This window comes from Poecilia formosa, unplaced genomic scaffold, assembly GCF_000485575.1.
Source record: "Poecilia formosa unplaced genomic scaffold, Poecilia_formosa-5.1.2 Scaffold48, whole genome shotgun sequence".
Lineage (NCBI taxonomy): Eukaryota > Metazoa > Chordata > Actinopteri > Cyprinodontiformes > Poeciliidae > Poecilia > Poecilia formosa.
In genome coordinates, this window is record NW_006799987.1 from 666,511 (window position 1) to 686,846 (window position 20,336).

The 20,336-nt window shown below is 35.9% G+C and overlaps 1 protein-coding gene across 2 annotated transcripts; it reads right to left on the bottom strand.

Annotated features, from left to right (window-relative positions):
* Positions 1-603: 603 nt before the first annotated feature.
* On the bottom strand, positions 604-19,097 carry LOC103138234 (cullin-5). 2 transcript variants are annotated; one of them, XM_007552353.2, is made up of 19 exons: positions 18,992-19,097; positions 17,281-17,390; positions 14,406-14,505; positions 13,447-13,623; positions 12,893-13,034; positions 12,445-12,590; positions 11,106-11,186; positions 10,828-10,921; positions 9,585-9,715; positions 8,848-8,955; positions 7,547-7,611; positions 7,332-7,464; positions 7,125-7,256; positions 6,870-6,993; positions 5,028-5,203; positions 4,787-4,948; positions 3,417-3,535; positions 3,150-3,273; positions 604-1,799 (listed from the first exon to the last, which is right to left on the bottom strand). In XM_007552353.2, exons 1-19 carry the CDS (start codon positions 19,013-19,015, stop codon positions 1,605-1,607), a joined length of 2,343 nt encoding a protein of 780 aa, XP_007552415.1. In that variant the 5' UTR covers positions 19,016-19,097; the 3' UTR covers positions 604-1,604. The 2 variants fall into 2 exon arrangements, with proteins under 2 accessions (XP_007552415.1, XP_016527217.1); XM_016671731.1 differs by having other exon boundaries at positions 17,281-17,426; positions 18,992-19,030.
* Between the last annotated feature and the right edge of the window lie 1,239 nt (positions 19,098-20,336).

The window sequence follows — 20,336 nt, forward strand, 5'->3', positions numbered from 1 at the left end:
GCATTTGTATAGAAGTGGTCACATTAATGTATGGATCTGCTGCTTCATGTGGAAGTGGTAGTTGCTAATTTTCTGTTTTTGTAAACTTAATATCAGATTCAGGTGATTCTAGAGCTTGATAAAGACAGAATATGAAACTCTAGAGCTGAGAGAGGGTGTACTTTCTTTCCCCACTTGCAAAAACACAAAATCTTTGAGTAATTTTGTTAAGAACTTGAAATAAGACAAAACTAACTTACAAGTGACTTTTCAATTACAGGAGCTTGTTTTAACGCTGTAAATCTTGAATATTGATTTTAAAAAGTCATAGTTAGTTCCACATGCAATTCTTTTTGCTTATAACATGGAAAAATGTAATAAGTGTAAAAATCTGCCAGCTGAATTCGTACTTTTTCATCAGCATTGAGGAATTATTTAAAACAAGCTCATATATATTGCTGAAAAGTTGCTTTTACATTAGTTTTGTCCTATTTTAAGTATAATGAGATGTATGCACTAGAAACTAAAAAAAATACTTGGTAATATTTAATGCTTTTGCAGTGTGTATCCAAACACCATTAGGCTTACTTATTAACCAGAAATGATAGAAACTCTTTTTTTCCCCCTGTTGATCTGATTATTTTGACAAAAAAGTAACCTGGTCATTAATTTCACTTTGTCCGGCTTGGAATTTAATTTCATAATGTCGAGTTCATTGGTTCTTACACACCAAATAGTTTGCAGGGCGATAACGGTTCAGCAATGGCCTAAAAATATAAACTGTTTAACTGCAATCACAGGGCAGAGTAAGAAAACCAAAAATCGACTTTGTAACTGTGGCAGATCCTCGGTTTCCATTACCTCCATCACAAAGTGTGATCGTTTTCCGTTGATGGAAAAAAACAAAATAATAATAATCATAGAGCAGCATGCTGTTGAAAGTGCACATAGAGATACACACACATAAAAGAACACGTACACGTCATGCACCCAAACACACGCAACACCCACGCGACACAAACACACACAATTTGGCAAAAAATACTCCTCGGTACTCTGAACTAGTCCTTTCGCAGTCTCCGCTCCTCCTGGTCGCCAACTTTTACTCGCAATTCTTTTGAGTTTCAACAAGAGCCATAGCGAATAGGAGGGATGCAAGATGGCCGCCACAAAGATGGCCGCCGCAAAGATGGCAGCCGAGGCCTCAAGAGAAAGAGAACAACTGTCCTCCCTTCGCTGCACACGTCACCCTCCATCTCTTCTGCAGCTCTCTACTGAGGAAAGTAAGGCAGGAAGTATTTAATTTTTAGTGTATAACTGTTTTTGTTTTTCTTCTGAGCTGAGCTGCTGGCAAAAAGGCCCGCCGTGCCGTGCGTTTCCCCGGATTGGACACTAGAGGGCAGCGAAGACAAACAACGACTCAACGCTACATCTTTAAATGACACACCGGAGTCACACAAACAGAAAAAAACATCCACACTTTTGTTGAAAAAGCTCAACCTCGTCCCTCCGTCGACCTTCGTCAGGCCTCTCCCTCCGTTCGGCTCCTCTTCGGGATCACAATGCGCCGGTGGCGGCCCCAGCGGTAAAAGAAAAACAGCGGAAATGCACTCGTTGCTGGGTGCCTAGGCCATGTAGATGAAGGTGTTGATGTCCGATTCGTCCCTCTTTATATATTTGTGTTCGATGAGCCACTCAATCTGCTCCTTTATCATCTTCTTCTGAGGCAGAAACATATTTTTCAGGATTTCCACCAGCTCCGTTTGCAGCTGAGCGTTGCTGATGCGCTTCCTCATCTTCATGATTTGGATGATAGCCTCCTGAATACAAAATGCAGATTTTTAATTAAAACTATTTTCTTTTTCACATTTTATCTTACACATTTATATTCCGCAAAACTGCAATGGAAACACCTTTTTGCTTCACACTAGTCACATGATCAACAACTGGATGTTAGTACTGGCGGGAAAAACGAAGAAGACGACAGTAGTAGTTGGAGGATGATGGCGCTGCATGTTTTTAATGACTTACTGCGTGAACACGTGAGATTTTTAATTGCGTTTCTTACTAAGTGGAAACGCCGCAATTGCAAAATTGTGGGGGTTTTTCCGACATTAGTGAAATATTGACAAAGTTTTGCGCACACTTGTAATGTAAATACAGCTAGAGAAACCCCTAGGGAAAATGCAATGCAGTAAATGTCCTTCATAAGTCAAATATAATTAGAAAACGAAGCGAAAGCAAAGCTGGTAGAGGCAAACATGAGAGGGCTTGGTACAGAAACTAAAACTGATTCTACATACACTGCAAAAACAGAAAATCTTACATAATTCTTGATTGAAAGACATAGTTCCATGTTACGGTCCCTGGCCTCTTGAGGCTGTGCAGGCTTTGGGGGCGTAACTTTCCACTTGTAGGAAAAAAAATCTACAAGTGGAACTATATCTTTCAATCAATAATCATGAATTATTTACCAAAAATAAACTTCTATATCTTGCTGAAAAGTTACTTCTAAGTTAGTATACTTTAAATAAGACAAAACTAACATATCTGCTCTAGAAACTAGACTAAAATACTTGGTTTTTGTTTTTTCTAGTGTATAATGTGTCTCACACTGCAAAAGCACAAAATCTTACCAAGTATTTTTGTCTAGTTTTTAGTGTAAATATCTTATTACACTTAAAATAAGACAAAACTAACTCATAAGTAACATGTAAGTAAGATGTATAGGAGTTTGGTTTAAGTCAATAATTCCTTAATATTGATTTAAAAATGTAGTTCTAGTGGCAGATTTAATTTATAACATTTTTACCATTTTATAAGTGAAATAATCTGCTTGGAATAAGTGGAATAAGTGCTTTTTCATCAATATTGGAAGATTGACTAAAAACAAGCTCCTACATCTTGCTTAGTCTTATTTCAACTGTAATACGATATTTACATTAGAAACCAGACTAAAATACTTGGTGAAACTGTGATTTTACAGTGCAGTTTCTCCAGTTGCTGTGTGTTTTCATTAGAGTGTTTGGAGTGTAAACACGCTCCTGTAAATTTGACCTGATGCCTCCAACATCCTGGAACTATCAACCATAAAATGAAAGGACTTGTTGACCCGACTCGTTGCTCCGTTGCTGTCGAGAAAATCGCATCAGCGCAACCTGGCAACATACCTGAGTTCTGAGTATTCTGAGCTGAACGATTCCTTCGTTTTCCTCCTCTCTCATTCGCTCTGTCGTGAGCTGCAGCCGACCAATCAAATTGATCTTCCCTCTCTTCTGGACTTTGGAGTTTTTGCTGAGAAAAGACAGAATACCAAAGAATCCCCAAATATTAAAATATAATGTGTAAGAAATTGGAGCATCAATTTTTCCTCTCCGAATTTTGAGCATTTACATCAAAATAAAGGATGTAATTTATTTCCTGTTGCAGTGACCTACATGAGCGAGAACTCCTGGTTGACGTAGAAGAGCGTGGCATCTGTAAAGTCTTTGGGCGAGCTAACGGATGGGTCATACGACAGGACTTGCTTCTTCAGTTTAGGAAACGCAACTAGAGACTAAAGACAGAAAAAAAAAACCAATTTATGTGGTAAAATACCAGGCATTTTTGGTTTAATTTCTGTTGTAAATATCTTATTGCACTTGAAATGAGACAAAACTAACTTACAAGCAACTTTTCAGCAAGAAATAGCAGCTTATTTTAGATCAATAATTCCTTATTATATTGAGGAAAAATATCTAGTTCAACTGGCAGAGTATTTGATTTCTAACAAGTCATTTTCCCCTTGTTCTAAGTGAAATGATCTGCCAGTGGAACTTGAACTGGGTTGCTAGGTTACGGGCTGAGCTTGGCTGGGGTTGCTAGGTAACGGCGCAGTGGAACATTCTACTTAATAGTGAGGGAAAAAAAAGTTTTCCACTGGCAGATTATTTCACTTATAACATGGAAAAAATGTCTTCCAATAAATCTAATCATCTGCCAGTGCAACTAGTACTTTTTATCAATATTAAGGAATTAAAACAAACTCCTATTTCTTGATGAAAAGTTAATTATAAGCACAGGGTAAGAGTACCCAAAAATTGTACTCCAGTAAAAGTAGCAATACTTCAACATTTTTTACTCAAGTAAAAGTGAAAAAGTATTTGGTAAAAAAGTCTACTCAAGTACTGAGAAGCTGATCAAATTATCAATAATTTAATATTTAAAAATGATTGATAATCATCAGACAGACCAAATTATAAAATTGAGTGGAAATATTGGTATTTTAAGGACAAAAATGCCAATAATTCACGTAACAAAAAAAAAAAAATCGGGTAAAGAAAATGTTTCCAAATCAGTTTCTTTCAAAAAAAAAAAAAATTATTAAACTTTAACAAAAACTGCAGGTGTGTGTCTGTTTCTGGTGACTGTTTGGTTAAAACATGTTTGTTTTTCATTCACCGGGTAAAAAATCCAGAAATTTTATTCAAGTAAGAGTAAAAATACTTAATAGTAAAATTACAGAAGCAAAAGTAAAAAGTACAGTGTAGCAAAAATACTCCTAAAAGTACATTTTTTCAAAAGCGTTACTCATGTAAATGTAATTGAGTAAATGTAACTAGTTACAACCCAACTCTGATTAGAAGGTAGCTTTATTTTAAGTGAACTAAGATATTTGCACAAGAAACGAGACCAAAACTACATGGTAAGATTGAGTGTTTTTGCAGTGACAGAAATCTTCACAGGTCGGTTATGAGTCTTATTAAAACAAACTTCATGCAGCTGAAAAGAAAAACAGACGTTTTGTTGTTTATTATTCTGTTCTGACCCAAAGCGTTCGGCGCAGCTCCGCGTCAGGAAGCTCCGTGGCCAGTTTGAGATTCTCAAAGCTGATTTTCTCTCTCGGCCTCTGATTCCAGGCAAACAGCACGGCGAGCTGGAAGGTCGTGACCTCAAGGTCGTACTGGCCCACCTCGTTCTTAAAGGTGATCTGAACAACAAAAAGGTTAAAAGAGGTTGAAATGTGGGGGATTAAACTCACAGAAACAGCAGAGGTTTGTTGTACTCACGATGCCGTTGGACATGAGGTGATGCCAGTGGAGTTTCCGACCGCTGTGGTTCCTCTTGTAGAAGTCCTCGACCTCGGGGATCAGGTCCTCCAGCTCCGTCGGCAGCGAGACGAAAACCTTCTCGCTGCTCCGTGACCACGCCCCGGCGTTCAGGATCTTAATGTTCACGCTGTCCGCTGCAGAAACACGAACCGGGGGTCAGGGTGAGAATCGATTTGGGTTTTTCCATTATGCTTCAGCTTTGTTTCGTTCTGACTCTGTCCAATTCAGTCAGTTTTAATTAGTTTTTGACTGTGTCAGCTAAATAGTGTGTAGTTTTAGTTTAGTTTGTATTAGTTGTAGTAGTAGTTTTAGTTCTTCATACTCTGGTTAATCTTTAAGTGCATAATTCATAAAGTAATGTATTGATTTGGTAATGAATACTCAACAGAAGATACGATTTTCAAAAAATATATTAAATTATTGTTGAACAACCAACTGACTGGTGTTTTCTCCCAACTTTTGCGGACTAGGAGGAATATGGAGTGCCATAAGGGGGATATTTCACATCAGTTCAAAAGGCTAATAAATAGATTCATAAACACAAAAACAAAGGATATTACATCTATAATTTCAATATGTTTTAGCAAGTTTTATAAATGCATGATATAGTTGTAGTTAGTTGTAGTTTTTCCCCATTAATTTCTGTTTTTATTCATTTCAATTAATAAATATGTTTTCTCAATTTAAGTTTTCGTTACTTTGTTAGTTCTATTTAACTATAATAACCTTGCTATGGGTGGGTATTTATTGTATTGTTTATCATTTATCCTGATATCTTTGATTTATTGTTGACACAATAAATTGCAATTGATGTTTATAAACCCTTAAAACTGTCTGTATTTTCTTTTTACAGTTTTTTCATCATCAATGAATAGCAGTACACTTGAAAAATATGATTAAATGTAGCTACTGTGTGCATATTAACAATAAAAATCACACTTGGTATTAGAGCAGTATTTGTGTTTGTGAGGCTATAGCTGCTCTGCCATGCAGTCACAGTCATACAGTTAAGTAAAAAGAAGTAATAAATTGTTTTTATCCTCCATTTATTGTTATAACAATATTACCACAAAATATTGTGATAAAACTGTAAGTTCACATCCCCAACTATTTTAGAGGTTTCCAATTCACAATCACAGGAATTAACCCAAAAACAATACAAACAAAAATTATGCATTAACTAATGAATAATTGCGAGTCTATTGTAAATTTTATGGAAAAATGGTAAAAAAAAATAAAATATATTAAAACTCCCACCTGCAGGTGGCAGTATTTCTCACTTACACTGCTGGCAGAGTAAGTAGCACATAGGCTACATGCCCGTCTGAGCTAGCAGATAAAAGCTACATTAGCTTAGCTAATTTAGCTAGTTTGGCAGTAACTATTCCAGTAAATATCACTATTTATTTTAGTATCAGACAGAGGTGGGTAGATTATTCACAAACTGTGACCAAGTAATAGCTGTAATGTACTTATATTGTTTATAAGTTATACAAGAACGAGGCGAAAGTTGGTTCTACACCGGTGGCTTGCTTATCGTTGTCATAGCAACTCCATAGCAACCGCCTGCCAAAGTGGCTGTCGGTTACAAAGTTCACAGAAGGGAAATGTCACATGAGAACTATGTATTAGGCTTTAACAGAAATGTCAAAGTCAGCGTTTAATAACTTTTAAAGTGCAACACAAAAAACAAGTTTCAGTTTGATCATCATTTCAAACAGCAGCTGAAACTCATAAAACAGCCATTGAATTTGGGTTTATCGATTTGTTTTGTGTTTTTAGTTTAGTTTGTAGTCGTACCTGGTAGAGCCAGCTTGTTGTGTTTGTGCATCTCCTTGAAGACCTGATTGAGATCCTCTGAGACCTTGATGTCCTGAAACATCCTGGCCAGCTTGTTCACATAGTCAGCAGGCATTCCTACTTCCTACAGAGACATAATCATCACAAGCTCTTTCCAAACCTCCAAAACACAGAACTGAAATTCAAGGATTTCCAGCACCTGCACCAGGACCCTGTACTGATGATTATTTCTGAATTCGTCTGAGTGGGACTCACCCTCAGCCACTCCACCATGTTCTCCTCAATCTCGCTGTCGGCTGAAATGTCCAGAATAAGGCGCCTCGTCAGGTGAGCTTTGTGGTACCGCATGAAGACGTCTTTGTTCTGGACGTACTTCAACACCAAGAGCTGCAGGGACGACGGAGGAGAAATCATGAAGCCGGCGGGAAGGAAACAGGCCAACGGGTCGGGAAATCCACTCACCACTTCTTTGAGCTTCAGCTCGATTTCTTCAGAGGTAAGTTTCTTGCTGAGGGGCGTTTTCCTCAGCAACATGTCACAGTAGTTCGCCAGCAGCTCGGGACATTTGGACTCAGGCTGAGTTTTCATTCCCACTCTGATTAAAAACAAACAGTCGAACGTTGATACTAACGTTTCGACAGTGACGGGTTTTAACGGGTTGTTTGTCTCAGACTCACCCCTTCTGCTTCATAGGAAGCTCCAGCTTGAAGATTGTTGCATCGTTGACGACAGCTTTGTAAGCCTTGGAAAGAAAACAACAAAAGGATTAAAAAAAATGTAAAGCAAATGTGTAAAAAAAGGAAAGAAAAAAGTTGTTGGGTTTTGTCATTATTACTTTGCCTATTTAAGACAGAAACACCATTTCCTTTATTATTTTAGATTATTTTTTCCATTTTATTTTATTTCTTTACTTGTTAAATATTTGTTTTAGTTTTATTTTTTGAAATATTTTATTTATCTTATTTATTTAAGATTTTTTCATTTTATTTATTAAATATTTAATTATCTTGTCATAAACTTTTAATTAATATTTTTTACTTAAAATTTTTATTTATTGATTATTACCTTATTTTTTATCTTAGTTTTTTATTTGCTAAATACTTAATTATCCTGTCATCCGCTTTTAGTTTATACATTTTTTACATGTTTTATTTATTTACAACCTTATTTTTTACTTTGTTTGCTAAATACTTAATCACACTTCCTTGTTTATTATTGTATATATTTATTATTTTAAATTTTATTCTTCTATTATTATAATTGTCATGAACTTTTTAATTTATGTATTTATGTCATATTTTATTCATTTATCTTTTATTTAAGGTTTTATTCTTTAATTTAAATTATTTATTTGTTAAATATTTAATAACTTTTAAATTTTACTATTTACTTGACATTTTATTTATTCGTTTATCATTTTAAACTTTATTAAATATTTAACAAATTCTGTCGGAAATGTTTTATTTATTTAATAATTTTTTTATTTAGTTTTTGTTTTAAATTTTATTCTTTTTTAGGCGTTGAGTCTGAGATGGACGTCTGTTTTTCGGGTGAATTTTCTGGAATGTTTCTGGTAATAGTGGCAGCTGTCATAAATATTTCTAACTGGATAACAACAGAAATCAAATAGTTTGTACAAAGGATCTTATGAAGTTTTTCCATGCTGATGTGAAGCAACAGTTGACTTTTTAAAGACCATTATTACGGACACATGTCCTAATTGGGATGCCAAAACTACAACTATCATCTTTTAAGAGAGCTTTAATTTGTAGCACCTGGCTGCTACTTTCCATCTTAAATCCTACAAAAAAACAAAAGTGTTCTTTGTTTTTCCACACACACAAAGCTTCTCCATTTGTGCACTCGAGGTTAGATTAAAACAGCTTAAAAACCAGATAAAAACCAGCGAGTCACGTTATTTCTGTGACCAACTCTGAGAGCTGAAGGTTGTGGTTTGAGGGTGAAGCTAAAAACACACCTTATCTCTTGCTGTGAGGAAGCGCGGGTCATCCTGGAAAGCCTCCTTCACCAGTTTACTGAAGCGATTAAACAACGTCAGCAGCTGCTCCACATACTTCTCAGAGTCCTGCAACAACATTTACAAACAATCAGAGTTCGGTAATAACTGCTTACATTTACTCAGTTACATTTACTTAAGTAACCTTTTTGGAAAAAATTACTTTTAGGAGTATTTTTACTATGCTGTATTTTAAGTAATTTTATTATGAAATATTTCTACTATTATCTGAGTAAGATTTCTGGATTTTCCTCCCAGAACAAACACTGCAGACACAGATCTGCAGTTTTTGTTAAAGTTTCATCAGTTTTTTATTGAAAGAAACTGATTTGGAAAAAAATATATATTTTGCCTGATTTTGTTATTTATATGAATTATTGTGAGTTTGTCCTTAAAATACCAAAATCTCCACTTAACTTTATGTTTTGGTCCGTCTGATTATGTCATTTGTAAATATTAATTGATTGATAATTTCATCAGTTAGTCAGTACTGGAGAAGACCTTTTGCCAAATACATTTCTACACTTAGATGAACACTTTTCACTTTTACTTGAGCAAAAATATGTTGAAGTAGTCCTATTTTTACTAGGGTACAATTTTTGGCTACTCTACCCGTCTCTGACAACAATGAGCTGCATGAAGAGGAATTACCCATAGATGATATGATCAGACATGGCAGCTGGAGTCGGTAAACGTACCGTAGTGATCGTCTCAGCGGCAGCCACCATGTCTGCCAGTCCAGCATTAATGATGTGCTCTTCTAGGTCCTTCAGCATGGGCTCAATCCCACTGGGTACCTTGTCCATTAGTGAAAACATGAGGTGCAGCTCTGCTCAGGGGGGGAGGGGACAAACAAATCAGAGGAACAAAGCATGATGGAGGAAGATCACAACCAACAATTCCTCAGACTTTCTAAACGTTGTTTTCAGAGAAATGTTCAGTTTCGATCAGAAGTTTACAGTCTGACCTCTAAGGGGGTTTACACACCTGACTCTGTTTGGTTGGGGAACAAAATTGCAACATTTGTTACATTTTCAGCTGCTGTGGTTTGCAAACGAAGCAAACCCTTTGAAAAACCTGTTCTCCTCCTCGCCTGTGGGGGCGCTGCAACAAGAGCCAATGATTGGAATGACATAAAAACCTCTGAAGAAGACACAGAGCGCAACTTTCTTCTTTACGAAACATAATCAGAACCACGTTGTCCTCGCCCTACGTGTCGACTACGCTACACGCAGACTCGTTGTCATAGCAACTGAAATCAACACTTTATGTGTCAGGATCCAACAAAAAAAAAAAAACACTCAAACATCCAGTCTGAGTGTCTGAAAACATTAAACATTAGAGTTTAATGTTTTCAGTCTTTAATATTTATTTTGCGATTATTAATAAGTGATCTTTGAGGTACATTAGCTAACACTGCTAATAGTTAAGCTAACACAGCGGTGGTTGATTAATTTAAACGACTGCTCTACTGATGATCTATCAGAGTTGGTGTTTAGGTCACATTTTTGTTTCAACTTTTTAACTGAACCAAAACACACCGAATTCTACATCCCATCTAAATGTTAAAGTTGTCATAGTCAAGCTAGCATCACTGACCTACTTCCCTCTGCCTTGCTATTTTTTTTCTTTATTAAAACTCTTTCGAGACCTTGTTAGCTAGTTGTCGTAGTGTTGACAAAAAGCACCAAAGTACTGCATCCCTTCTTCCTTTATACATTAAGTGTACATTTAAGTTTTAGCGCATTATGTTAACAATTTAACAGCTGAAACCAATGCTAGTCATCGTTAGCGAGCAGCTTTTTGTCCTCCAGCAGGGAGACGGGGGCGGGATCTTGATGTCAAGCTGTAAGGGGTCCAGAATTCCCTTAGTGAAAAATAATTGTCATAATTTACTTTAAAGATTACGATTCATTAGAAAACAGTGTTCTGGATACTCACTCTCTGTCTCGTTGCGTTTAATCATTCCTGGACATTCGGCTAGGATGGTCTCCTTGAACGAAGTCACCAAAGCGTTAACGCAACACTCCATAAGCTGCAAGGGAAAGAAACAAGATACGTAAACTAACATCCAACACATACATAAACTTACCTAACAAATACTAACTATGAGGGTGGTTATGAATAATATTGGTTGTATTTGTGTGTTTAATGCATGACTTCCTTTTTCAGCAGATAAATAATAACATGATTTAAAGGATCTCATGGAAGACACCTACTGCTTGAACAGAATTACATTCACGTCGTGTCTCTAGATATCGAAGCGCTCTCTTCTCCTCCTCTCTGAGTTTTGCATCAGCCTGCAGGGGGAAAAAAAGAAACGAACAGGAAGCAGAAATATAATGTCAAGCATGTTGCAACCACAAACTTCTGCTTATTCAGTTGGGATTTTAATGAAATTTGGAGAAGTGAAAGAAAAGCACAACGAGCCTTTTGCCACAGTCACCGTAGAGCTGTGATCAACAAACTTTCCAGTTTCTGACCCAGAAAATAAAAATATAAGAAGGGTCGTGACCCCCACTCCTGGTTGATTTTTAACGGGCATGTAAATTGACTTTTTTGAGCTTCACATCATGTTATAATGTTATCTAATCAAAAACATACAGAGTGTTACCCTCCCCTACTCAGCTCCTTCAGACTAGCCAGCAGCAGTTAGCAAACAGTTGGTGGAACTGTGCATATGCTGAGCTTATATGAGCTGCATCTCAGAACAATGCTGGTAAAAACGTTGTTAAAGGGAGCCTTGTTGTGATGACTTCCTGAAGGCAGAGCTTCAGAAAGAGCAGTAGCTTCTTAAAGAGACAGTGGTCCAATTTCCTCTGCATTAAATTATGAAGTAAAATCTTTCTTAAGCCATGTTTGATATATTCAGCACTTTTCTAACAACTGGAGTTAACATACTCCCTTGACTGCATTATAAAATGGCACTATGTGTCTGGAAAAACATAATACTACCCCTTTAAATGATTACTTCTAAGATGCATATGGTTTCTTATTGGCATTTTTGGTATTTAGGTTGATTTCAGAACCTGATCAAACTTATTTGTGACCCCAACTTTGAAAAATACTGATGTAGGAGACGGGAAACAAGTGGAAAAAGTTGCCTTTCATTCTGGTAAAAATCAGCTCCTTGTTCTACGCTTTGCTTTATACAGAGGGTCTGGATCACTGAGAAACGATTGAATCTGCTGCAGCAATAATATGTCTTGAACATTATCTTTTGCATGACCAACAATGACTAACAGTTTTGTTCACTTCCTAAGCTGCTATTGCTAAAACTACAGATAAACTTCTTTCTAGATCAATAAAATAGAAAACAACTCATCCCCCCAAAAAAACAAGTACATGTGCAATATTTTCAATTTAGAGCCAAAATAATTTAGAGATACATCTTTCTGCAAAAGTCAGACTACTTTGAGTGTTTCATTAAAAAGTGCATGGTAATTACACTTTTTTTTTTTGCATTTATTATTTGTGGTTTTAGACACCAGAAATAATTGTGAAATATTACAACTCCATACTAGCAAGAAGGAAACTAAAAAAAAAAAAAAAACTTACATATTTCATGTAGTTTTGGACACCGTTTTGCTGCAGGTAGGACGGTGCCTGTGTTCTGTAGAACCTCTCAGTGGAGTCCAGGTAGGCTTTCTCAAAGTTATCCCTGTAGATCTGCAGCTTGTCCTCTGGGTTGGAGCACAGGTTGACTGGACAGGGAGAGGAAAACACTTCATGCCGGTCATATTTCCTCCACAACCACAGGAAATAATTGTCCAAAAAAGCAACATGACAAACGGAAAAACGCTATAAACAGAAATCTGCAAAAAGAAAAAAACTGAGATGCTGCAATGCAAAAAAAAAAAAAAAAAAAAAAAAGTAAATCAACTTGTCACCACAAAATCTGGAAATTTTAAAACCTCTTCTTCTCTGCAAACTCTTTTTCTGGCTTGTTGCGTTTCTTCAATCCGATATGCTTCTCGTTACGAGTCGACGTTACGGTCTTTCTTACCGTATGATTCCCGGACGCCGATGACGAGCTGCGAGTCGAAGGCCTCGCCCAGCCTCTCTGCGTGCACCAGCTTCATCGCGCTGTCCTGCAGGCGGCTCTTAATGTTGGAAAATATCGACTCGTTCCACGTGTCCAGCATGAGCTGCAGAGAGTGAAACACGTTGAATCTACTCAAAAATGTGTCAATGCAAAAAAACTCCTAGTAACCTGTTTTTTAACTATTCAGTGATATTTGTCATATTTGTAGGTGGAAACATTAATGATCACTTTTTGATAGATTTATAAGGCAGCTGATCAATAGTGTCTTTCTGATCTGTGAGTTTCTATTTTCTTTATGTGCTTCCTTTTTATTACTCCTCACTAAAGGTGGGTAGAGTAGCCAAAACTTGAACTGAAGAAAGAATAGTACTACTTCAAAGTAAAAGTAAAAAGTATTTGGTAAAAATTCTGTTAAAGTACAGAGTAACTGATGAAATGATGGATTTCTATAGGCACTGCTTGCTTCTCTGCTGACTTTTCTTGCAGCTTCTACTTTTTCCTTCTTCCTGTCTCACCTTGCGTACGATGCTGTCCTCCATGTTTGTTTTCTTGTTGCTGCCCTGCTTCCCCATCAGCGTGATCTCCAGCTGACAGAACGGTTTGGGCAGGATGTCGCACTGGGTGAAGAACTTCCTCCACTCCACGATGTACGCCTTCAGCAGCGCCGTGTCGTCTTGGTGGCTCAGCACGCGCTGCCATGGCAACGGATACAGAGGAAAAGATACTTCCTGAAAACTTCAAGGAATTGAGTTTGTATGGCAATAAATTGGTCATAAAGTTGGTACAAAAGACCAAAAAAAATTAAACTGGAGATTAAAAAAAAGATTTGAAACTAAAAATTTATCTTGAAACTCCAAAACAAGAATGTGAAGTTAAAAAAGAACTTTTCAGATTCAATGTGTTAAAATTGTTTTCAGTTTAAAATTGTTATTTTGAGCTTCAGTTTTTTTCAGTTAACATTTCCAAGTTTTAAATCTTTTTTTTCAGTTTCAAAATGTTATTGTCAGCTTCAATTTTTTATTTTCAGCTTCAATTTTTTTTAAGTTTCAAACCTTTTTTCAGTTTTGAACTTTTTTTGTTAAGTTTCAAATATTTCTTTTCAGTGTTTTTTATTGTCTGCAGAATCTGTCAAGAATTAAACGTCAAAAGTAGCGAAACTAAATCAGCTTTAAATAGTTTTTCTACCTTTGGAGATTTTTCTTTTCTACTAACAGACCAACAGAAAATAAGGTTTAAGGACCAACACAGTGATTGTAAGTCAGCTAAAAGTGGACAGACAGTAGATGATCAACTGTAAATGAATAAAGAAGCAGACAAAGGTTAAACAACAACCTTCAGAAATCCTGGACAGCTGTTGATCAGAACCACGTAAAAAATTACAGAAACGTCTGCCTCAAATCGAAACCCGACAGTAGAATTAGCCAAAGAGAATTACACAGAAACAAACACTGGAGATAAATAAGAAGCTTCTTACGGTTTGTGCCTGTTTGATGAAGTCGAGGATGTCTTCTTTGAGGGCTTGGTGGATTTTAGCAGGACCTTTATCGTCCCATAAACAGACAGCATGGACGTCACTAGAAAGGAAAAAACAAAAACAAAACATGTCCAGCCTGTTCCTATGTGAGGAAAACAATGATCTTCAAGCAGAAAATAATATATTTCAGACATTTAAGCAACTCTAAAGTGCAAAAGTTTTACATCTGAGGTCATGATATAGATCAGGTTCTTAAATTATTTAGTTTTTTATTTAACCTGAAATGTATGACATTTCAGGTTAAATGTCATACATTTAACATACATTTTTCTTAGTCTGGCCCTATTTTTTCTTAGGGCCAGACTAAGAAAAAATATATATTTTACAAGAAACAGTCACACAATGCTTAAATCACAATATTACTATAATAAAGTAATATTTTTACAATAAAGTTTTGACAGAGTCACAATGCTATAAGAATAAAGTCATAATATCACCAGAATAAAGTTGTATGACAAATAAAATGAAAATAAAGATGAAATAATGCAAGAAAAAAAGGCAAAAATAAGTCATAAGATAATATCACCAAAAATAAATCCAGCAACAAAGCAGTTTCAACAAAAAATAATATGAAAATAAAGTCGGAATAACGAAAAAAAAACTTCTGAATGATACAAGAATAAAGTTGTATGACAAAAAGTCATAATATTATGAGAATAAAGTCACAACATTACCAGAATAAAGTTGTAATAATACATGAATAAACTCATATTACTCGAATAAAGTGGCATATGTTTACTGAATGAAGTAATAATTTAAGGAAAAGTCCTACATGAATAAACAATTTTAATGAGGAATGTTGAGCCTCTTGTGAAGTTATTGTATCACTTTTACAAATAATACTAAACTTTTCAACACATCAGCATCAAATTATCAGCAGCAGGACTTGAAATGACCAAGTATTTAAATAAAACATCACAGACTATAGTAAGCCTTACATAAAAATACTTACAGTAAGGAAGTAACAATATATAGCTTTTACTGTGTTGTATTAATATGCAAATGGCCCAACAAATAAAACATAACAGAACTACAAAGCTGGTGTGTTAACAAGAGGTCTCACTTTGACATAAACTGTAGGTCTGTCTTGTAATGGACAGAGTATTGAGAAATTTTACTCTGATAAAAGTAGCGATAGCTCACAATGTCACTCAAGTAAAAAGTACAGTGTAGTAAAACTAAACTGCTACTTAAAGTACATTATTTCCAAAAAGTTACTCAAGTAAATGTAACTGAGCAAACATAAAATTATAAAGTGGTTGGAGTTGATGCAAAACCAAAAAATAAATAGTATCTTTAAGATGTGGGAAGACGTTCAGTTGGACAAACTCTGCATTTAGACGAAACGGCTCTGAAATTTTATTGCACTTTCCCCGACTTCTCAGAGGAGATAATAAATCCTACCTTACAATTTCTGCATCTTTTCACATGGAAGATGGTTTTTCTCACATTTTTATTCGCATTTTTACAGTGATCGAGACTCAACAACAAAGTTACAGCTAAAAGATAGTCGAACAGTCACTTCGCTGAAGAGAGAAATTCACACATTCTCGAAAGATGGCAGACGGATTGAAACCTGGATGAAACTCCCTCAGAGCTTCTGTCCACAATGAACGCAGCTTTTTTTCCCATCCAAACACAACTCAGCTATTATTCAGCTCCTAACTGCAACAGGACTGGAACTAGCAATTATTTCAGAATCGATTATTCTATTGATCATTCTGTGGATTAATTGGATTTAAAACATTCTGCAGATTTTTCACTTAACCAGTTAGAAATACATCAAAATATGCAATTTGCTTTTTTAGAATAGGAAAATAAACACTTGATTGCCTGAGATGCATTAATGTAGCGTTACGTTAGTGAATTTGAAGCAGGTGAAGCCAAAGCTGCCACTTGAGGAGATTTGAGGTAAAATATATTGAAAGACAAAGGTATTTTTATCTGAAATGCAAAATACAGCTCTGGAAAAAACCCATTGCACTGAACCCCATCGAAAACCTCCTGGTTATTCCACCAAATGTTGATTTCTGAGTTAAAACAATAATATTGTTGTTTCTAAAGGAATATGAAGTTGTTTTCTTTGCACTGTTTGAGGTCTGAGAGCACAGCATTTTTTTTTGTTATTTTGACCATTTCTCATTTTGTGCAAATAAATACTAACATTTTTGCTTGGAATTTTAGAGACATGTTGTCAGTATTTCATAGAATAAACGAACAATGTTCATTTTGCAGGCGTCTCTTAATTCTTTCCAGTTTGGGTCTGTATACTCCAGTTAATGATTAATCAATTACTCAATTAGTTGACGATTATTCAAATAATAGATTAATCACAATTAATTGCTTCAGCTCCATTTGTAATTTTAATGATTATGGGTTAAAGATAATTAAAAAAATGATCGTGTCATTCTTCCAGACTGCAACATTACACTTTCAATCTGTGTGTATGATGACTCTAGATAACCATAATAAATCTTAAAATATTCAATAATATTAAAGTCGTGAATAGCCCAACTTAAAACTGAGAATAGCTGTAAGAAGAAACATCTTTAAGAAGCAAATAAATTTTGTTTTAGTTGATAATTTTGCACAAACTGGAAGCTGTTTAACGTTTCATTTTACCAAAAGCAGGACGTGAATAAATAAAGAAGTGGCCTTTAAACTTTGACATCTTTAGCATCTTAAGAAGGAAACTCTGTATTGAATAATAACCAACGATGGCACAGGGCGCTCCGCTTTCGTCCACTCTGCATTAAAACTAAAGCAGTTGTTTCCACAGCAGCTGTAATGCGGCGGATCAAAGAGCGTCTCTTACGAGAATAAGTCGAACCACTGTTGCTTGGTGACGGCCTCTTGTCTTAGCAGCTTGAGAACGATGGGCCGCATCAGGTCCCACTTGTCCTCAAACTGCAGGGACCCCTTGTTCTGCCAGAAAGACATGTGGGAAGGGTGGAGGAAAATCTAATATTACAGCACAGAAATGAGAAAATACAGGCTGGGAGTGAGACAAAGAGTATAAAGAGGAGATGCACCGATCAGGGTCGATACCAATTACCGATGTCATACCTGTCGGCTCCAGTTTAATTTCTGTTTCTTAAATCACATAAAGAATAAAAATGCAATGCAGGTTCTTTGATAGAAACAGCACTGTTGTTACTAGAGCTGAAACGATCGATTGTGATTAATCGGTTATTGAAATAATCATCAACTAATTTAGTAACCGATTAATCGCTAACTAGAGCATGTAGACTAAAAAAAAAAAGACATTTGTTGAAAAGAAAATATTCAGAGAATTAATTAAACCAAAACTTTACAAAACAGATGTACAGTTTGTATTTAACGCCTCAAGTGCAAGCTTTTTGTCCTGCTAGCTAGTCTTGCTATTTAGTTGGCTAGAATTTGTTTGTCATAACCTTGGCTTTTGTGTTTGCTTCATTAATATGTCACATGGTAATGAACATGGGAATGACTGACACCAGACATGTTTATTCAAATTCTAGCAGATTTTTATAAGCAATCAAAATCAGTATTTTGAATAGTGTTGCCGTTTTTGTTACAGTTTCTTTTAATTTGTTAATTCACCTCAAGACGTGTAATATTGGCTGTAATCTGTTTTGGATGTATGTGACATTTTTGTGAACCAGATAAAGCGTTAGTAATTTCTTCATTGTGGTTTGATAAACTACGGGCCCCAAAACAACATCTTGTTTAAGGCCCCCAGAGAGCTAGGACCGGCCCTGCCACGAATTATTAGGCGTATTTAGACACTGATATCCTTTTAAATGTGTTATCTAGGTCAGTAGATTTACACTAGAGCCAACATGAAGTTCGTTTTAACGCTACCTAGCAGGTTAGCGGATATTTGGGGGATTAAAGCCTAACTAACCTGATTTGGGATCTGCGTATCTCTCTCTGCAGACTAAACTTTTGGCTGAGGTGAATATTATTTTGAAAGGCCTTCCAGGAACAGACGCTAGGTTTAGCAACCTTATTGAGAGGTTAGCTAGTCAAAATAAAGTCCAAACAGAAGCAGCTTGAAGGGGTTCTGCTGTGGGCGTGTGGCGGAGTTCGTGGCGTGGAGGTCTGGTTTCCTTCCGAACCGTGTTTCTAGCATTTTTCTCCTCCAGTGTTTCGGCTGGGACCTGCTTCTTCTGGTCCATCTCTCGGACTGATCCACGCAGGGACCCGACACTAGCTAACGGCTTACAGTTCTGCGTTCGGTTCCGAATCTCAGGAAGAAGGCTGGATTCGTAATTTAAGCGCAGGTTCGGGGAGGGAAATGAAGAGATTAAAAGGGGACGACATGATCGGGGAAACGAACCCCGGCATAACACCGGACTTCAACAACGGCAGCGGCCACTTCAGGCGCACCTTTCTGGGTTTTTATTACATAAATGCTAACATCAGCGGAGATGCGTGGAGGCTGAAGCACCGAGAACATTTATCAGCAGTTAACCTAAAAAGACGTAACATCAACGAACCTAAATGTGCACAGAAACAGTGAATGTAATTCAGTTGCTTCTTACCTTTAACAAATTAGGCGTCGCCATGTTTCTCCAACTTATCACCTCGCAGATTCTCGCGAGACAGGTATCAGGATTAGGTAATGGTATCCCAGTTCACCGAAATAAACTCTCTCCTGCTTCTAAAAACAGACTTGGTGGTTCAATTAATGGTTATTGTCTTCTCAGTATGGAACACGATATTCTGATTACAGATAAAAGTAAATTTTAATTCTGTTTAACTAAAGTTAAAACGTCTAAAACCAACACCCCTCGAGATTTTTTACTGTTGAATAGAATAGAATAAAACAGTAACAGCCTTTATTGTAATCAGATGTTGTCAATGTAAAAGTTCACAGAAAATCTTAAAGTGTTTAAAACAATATGTAAAATAACAAGATTAACAATAACATTATTGACACACTGTACATGTATAATGCCTTAACATAAAGAAAATACTGTAGTTAATAGAAATAGGAATGTGCAACTGAGTGAAGTTAGTTTTTATTTAAATATAGTGCATTTGTATTGCACATTAAAAAAGACAGACTATTTAAAATGCAAAATATCAGTGCAGAAAAACAGATGAAAAACAGCAAAAAGGTTGTTTAAAAATAAGTAGGTTGTGCAAATTATTTTAGTTTTAATTTAATAAATTGAGAAACTAAGAACAATTGGAATATAATAACTAAGCTGAGACTGAAAGATTTCTGGCTCTTAAATCTTAAAATAATATATTTTATCTTTCTTGAAGCTGAATGGTGACATTTATACCAAACCCAGCCAGTTTAAGATAGTGACATAAAAGTAAAACATGGGGGAAATGTGTTCAATTCACTTATTAAAGCTGGATTTAATTAACAAATAAATTGTCCTGAATGTTTAAGTTGGAAATTTTTGTCTTTTCTTCAGGACAAATTACTTTTAAACAAACTTGTTATTTATAATAAAATGAAATCATGCCTGCAGAGCCGGTCAAAGGTTGCATAAGGCCTTGAGCAGAACTTCCCTTGGGGGAACCGCCTGCAGTTGGACCCATTGCAGGACGACTGACTTCCCCTTTTTATTTATTCACTTGATCATTTTTATTAAGCATTCACAACATAACATGTTTACATTTGAAATAAGTATGACAACATGGCTGAATTTATTTTGCTCAACAAACATATTAATAGTTTGTTTTATCACTATTTTTTTCTAATGGGGAAATCTGAGAGGAATTAATCATATTAATTATTTTATGAGTGAAGCTGTAGTTTGGGAATATGTTAATAAAAAATTTATTAAAACAGTTTTGTTTTCGTCCGACGCTCATCCGTACTGCGGTCCACACTGCCCCCTGCTGGCCAGAGTTAATATGATTTGATGC

What these genes read in the sequence shown, in the direction of transcription:
- LOC103138234 (XM_016671731.1), bottom strand. Translation starts at nt 19,015, where the DNA reads ATGGCGACGCCTAATTTGTTAAAG. An exon ending in TCCAAAACTACATGAAATAT is followed by an intron (nt 11,187 to 12,444) that starts GTAAGTTTTTTT and finishes TTCCCCCTGCAG; the next exon opens with GCTGATGCAAAACTCAGAGA. An exon ending in TAAACGCAACGAGACAGAGA is followed by an intron (nt 9,716 to 10,827) that starts GTGAGTATCCAG and finishes CCCCCTGAGCAG; the next exon opens with AGCTGCACCTCATGTTTTCA.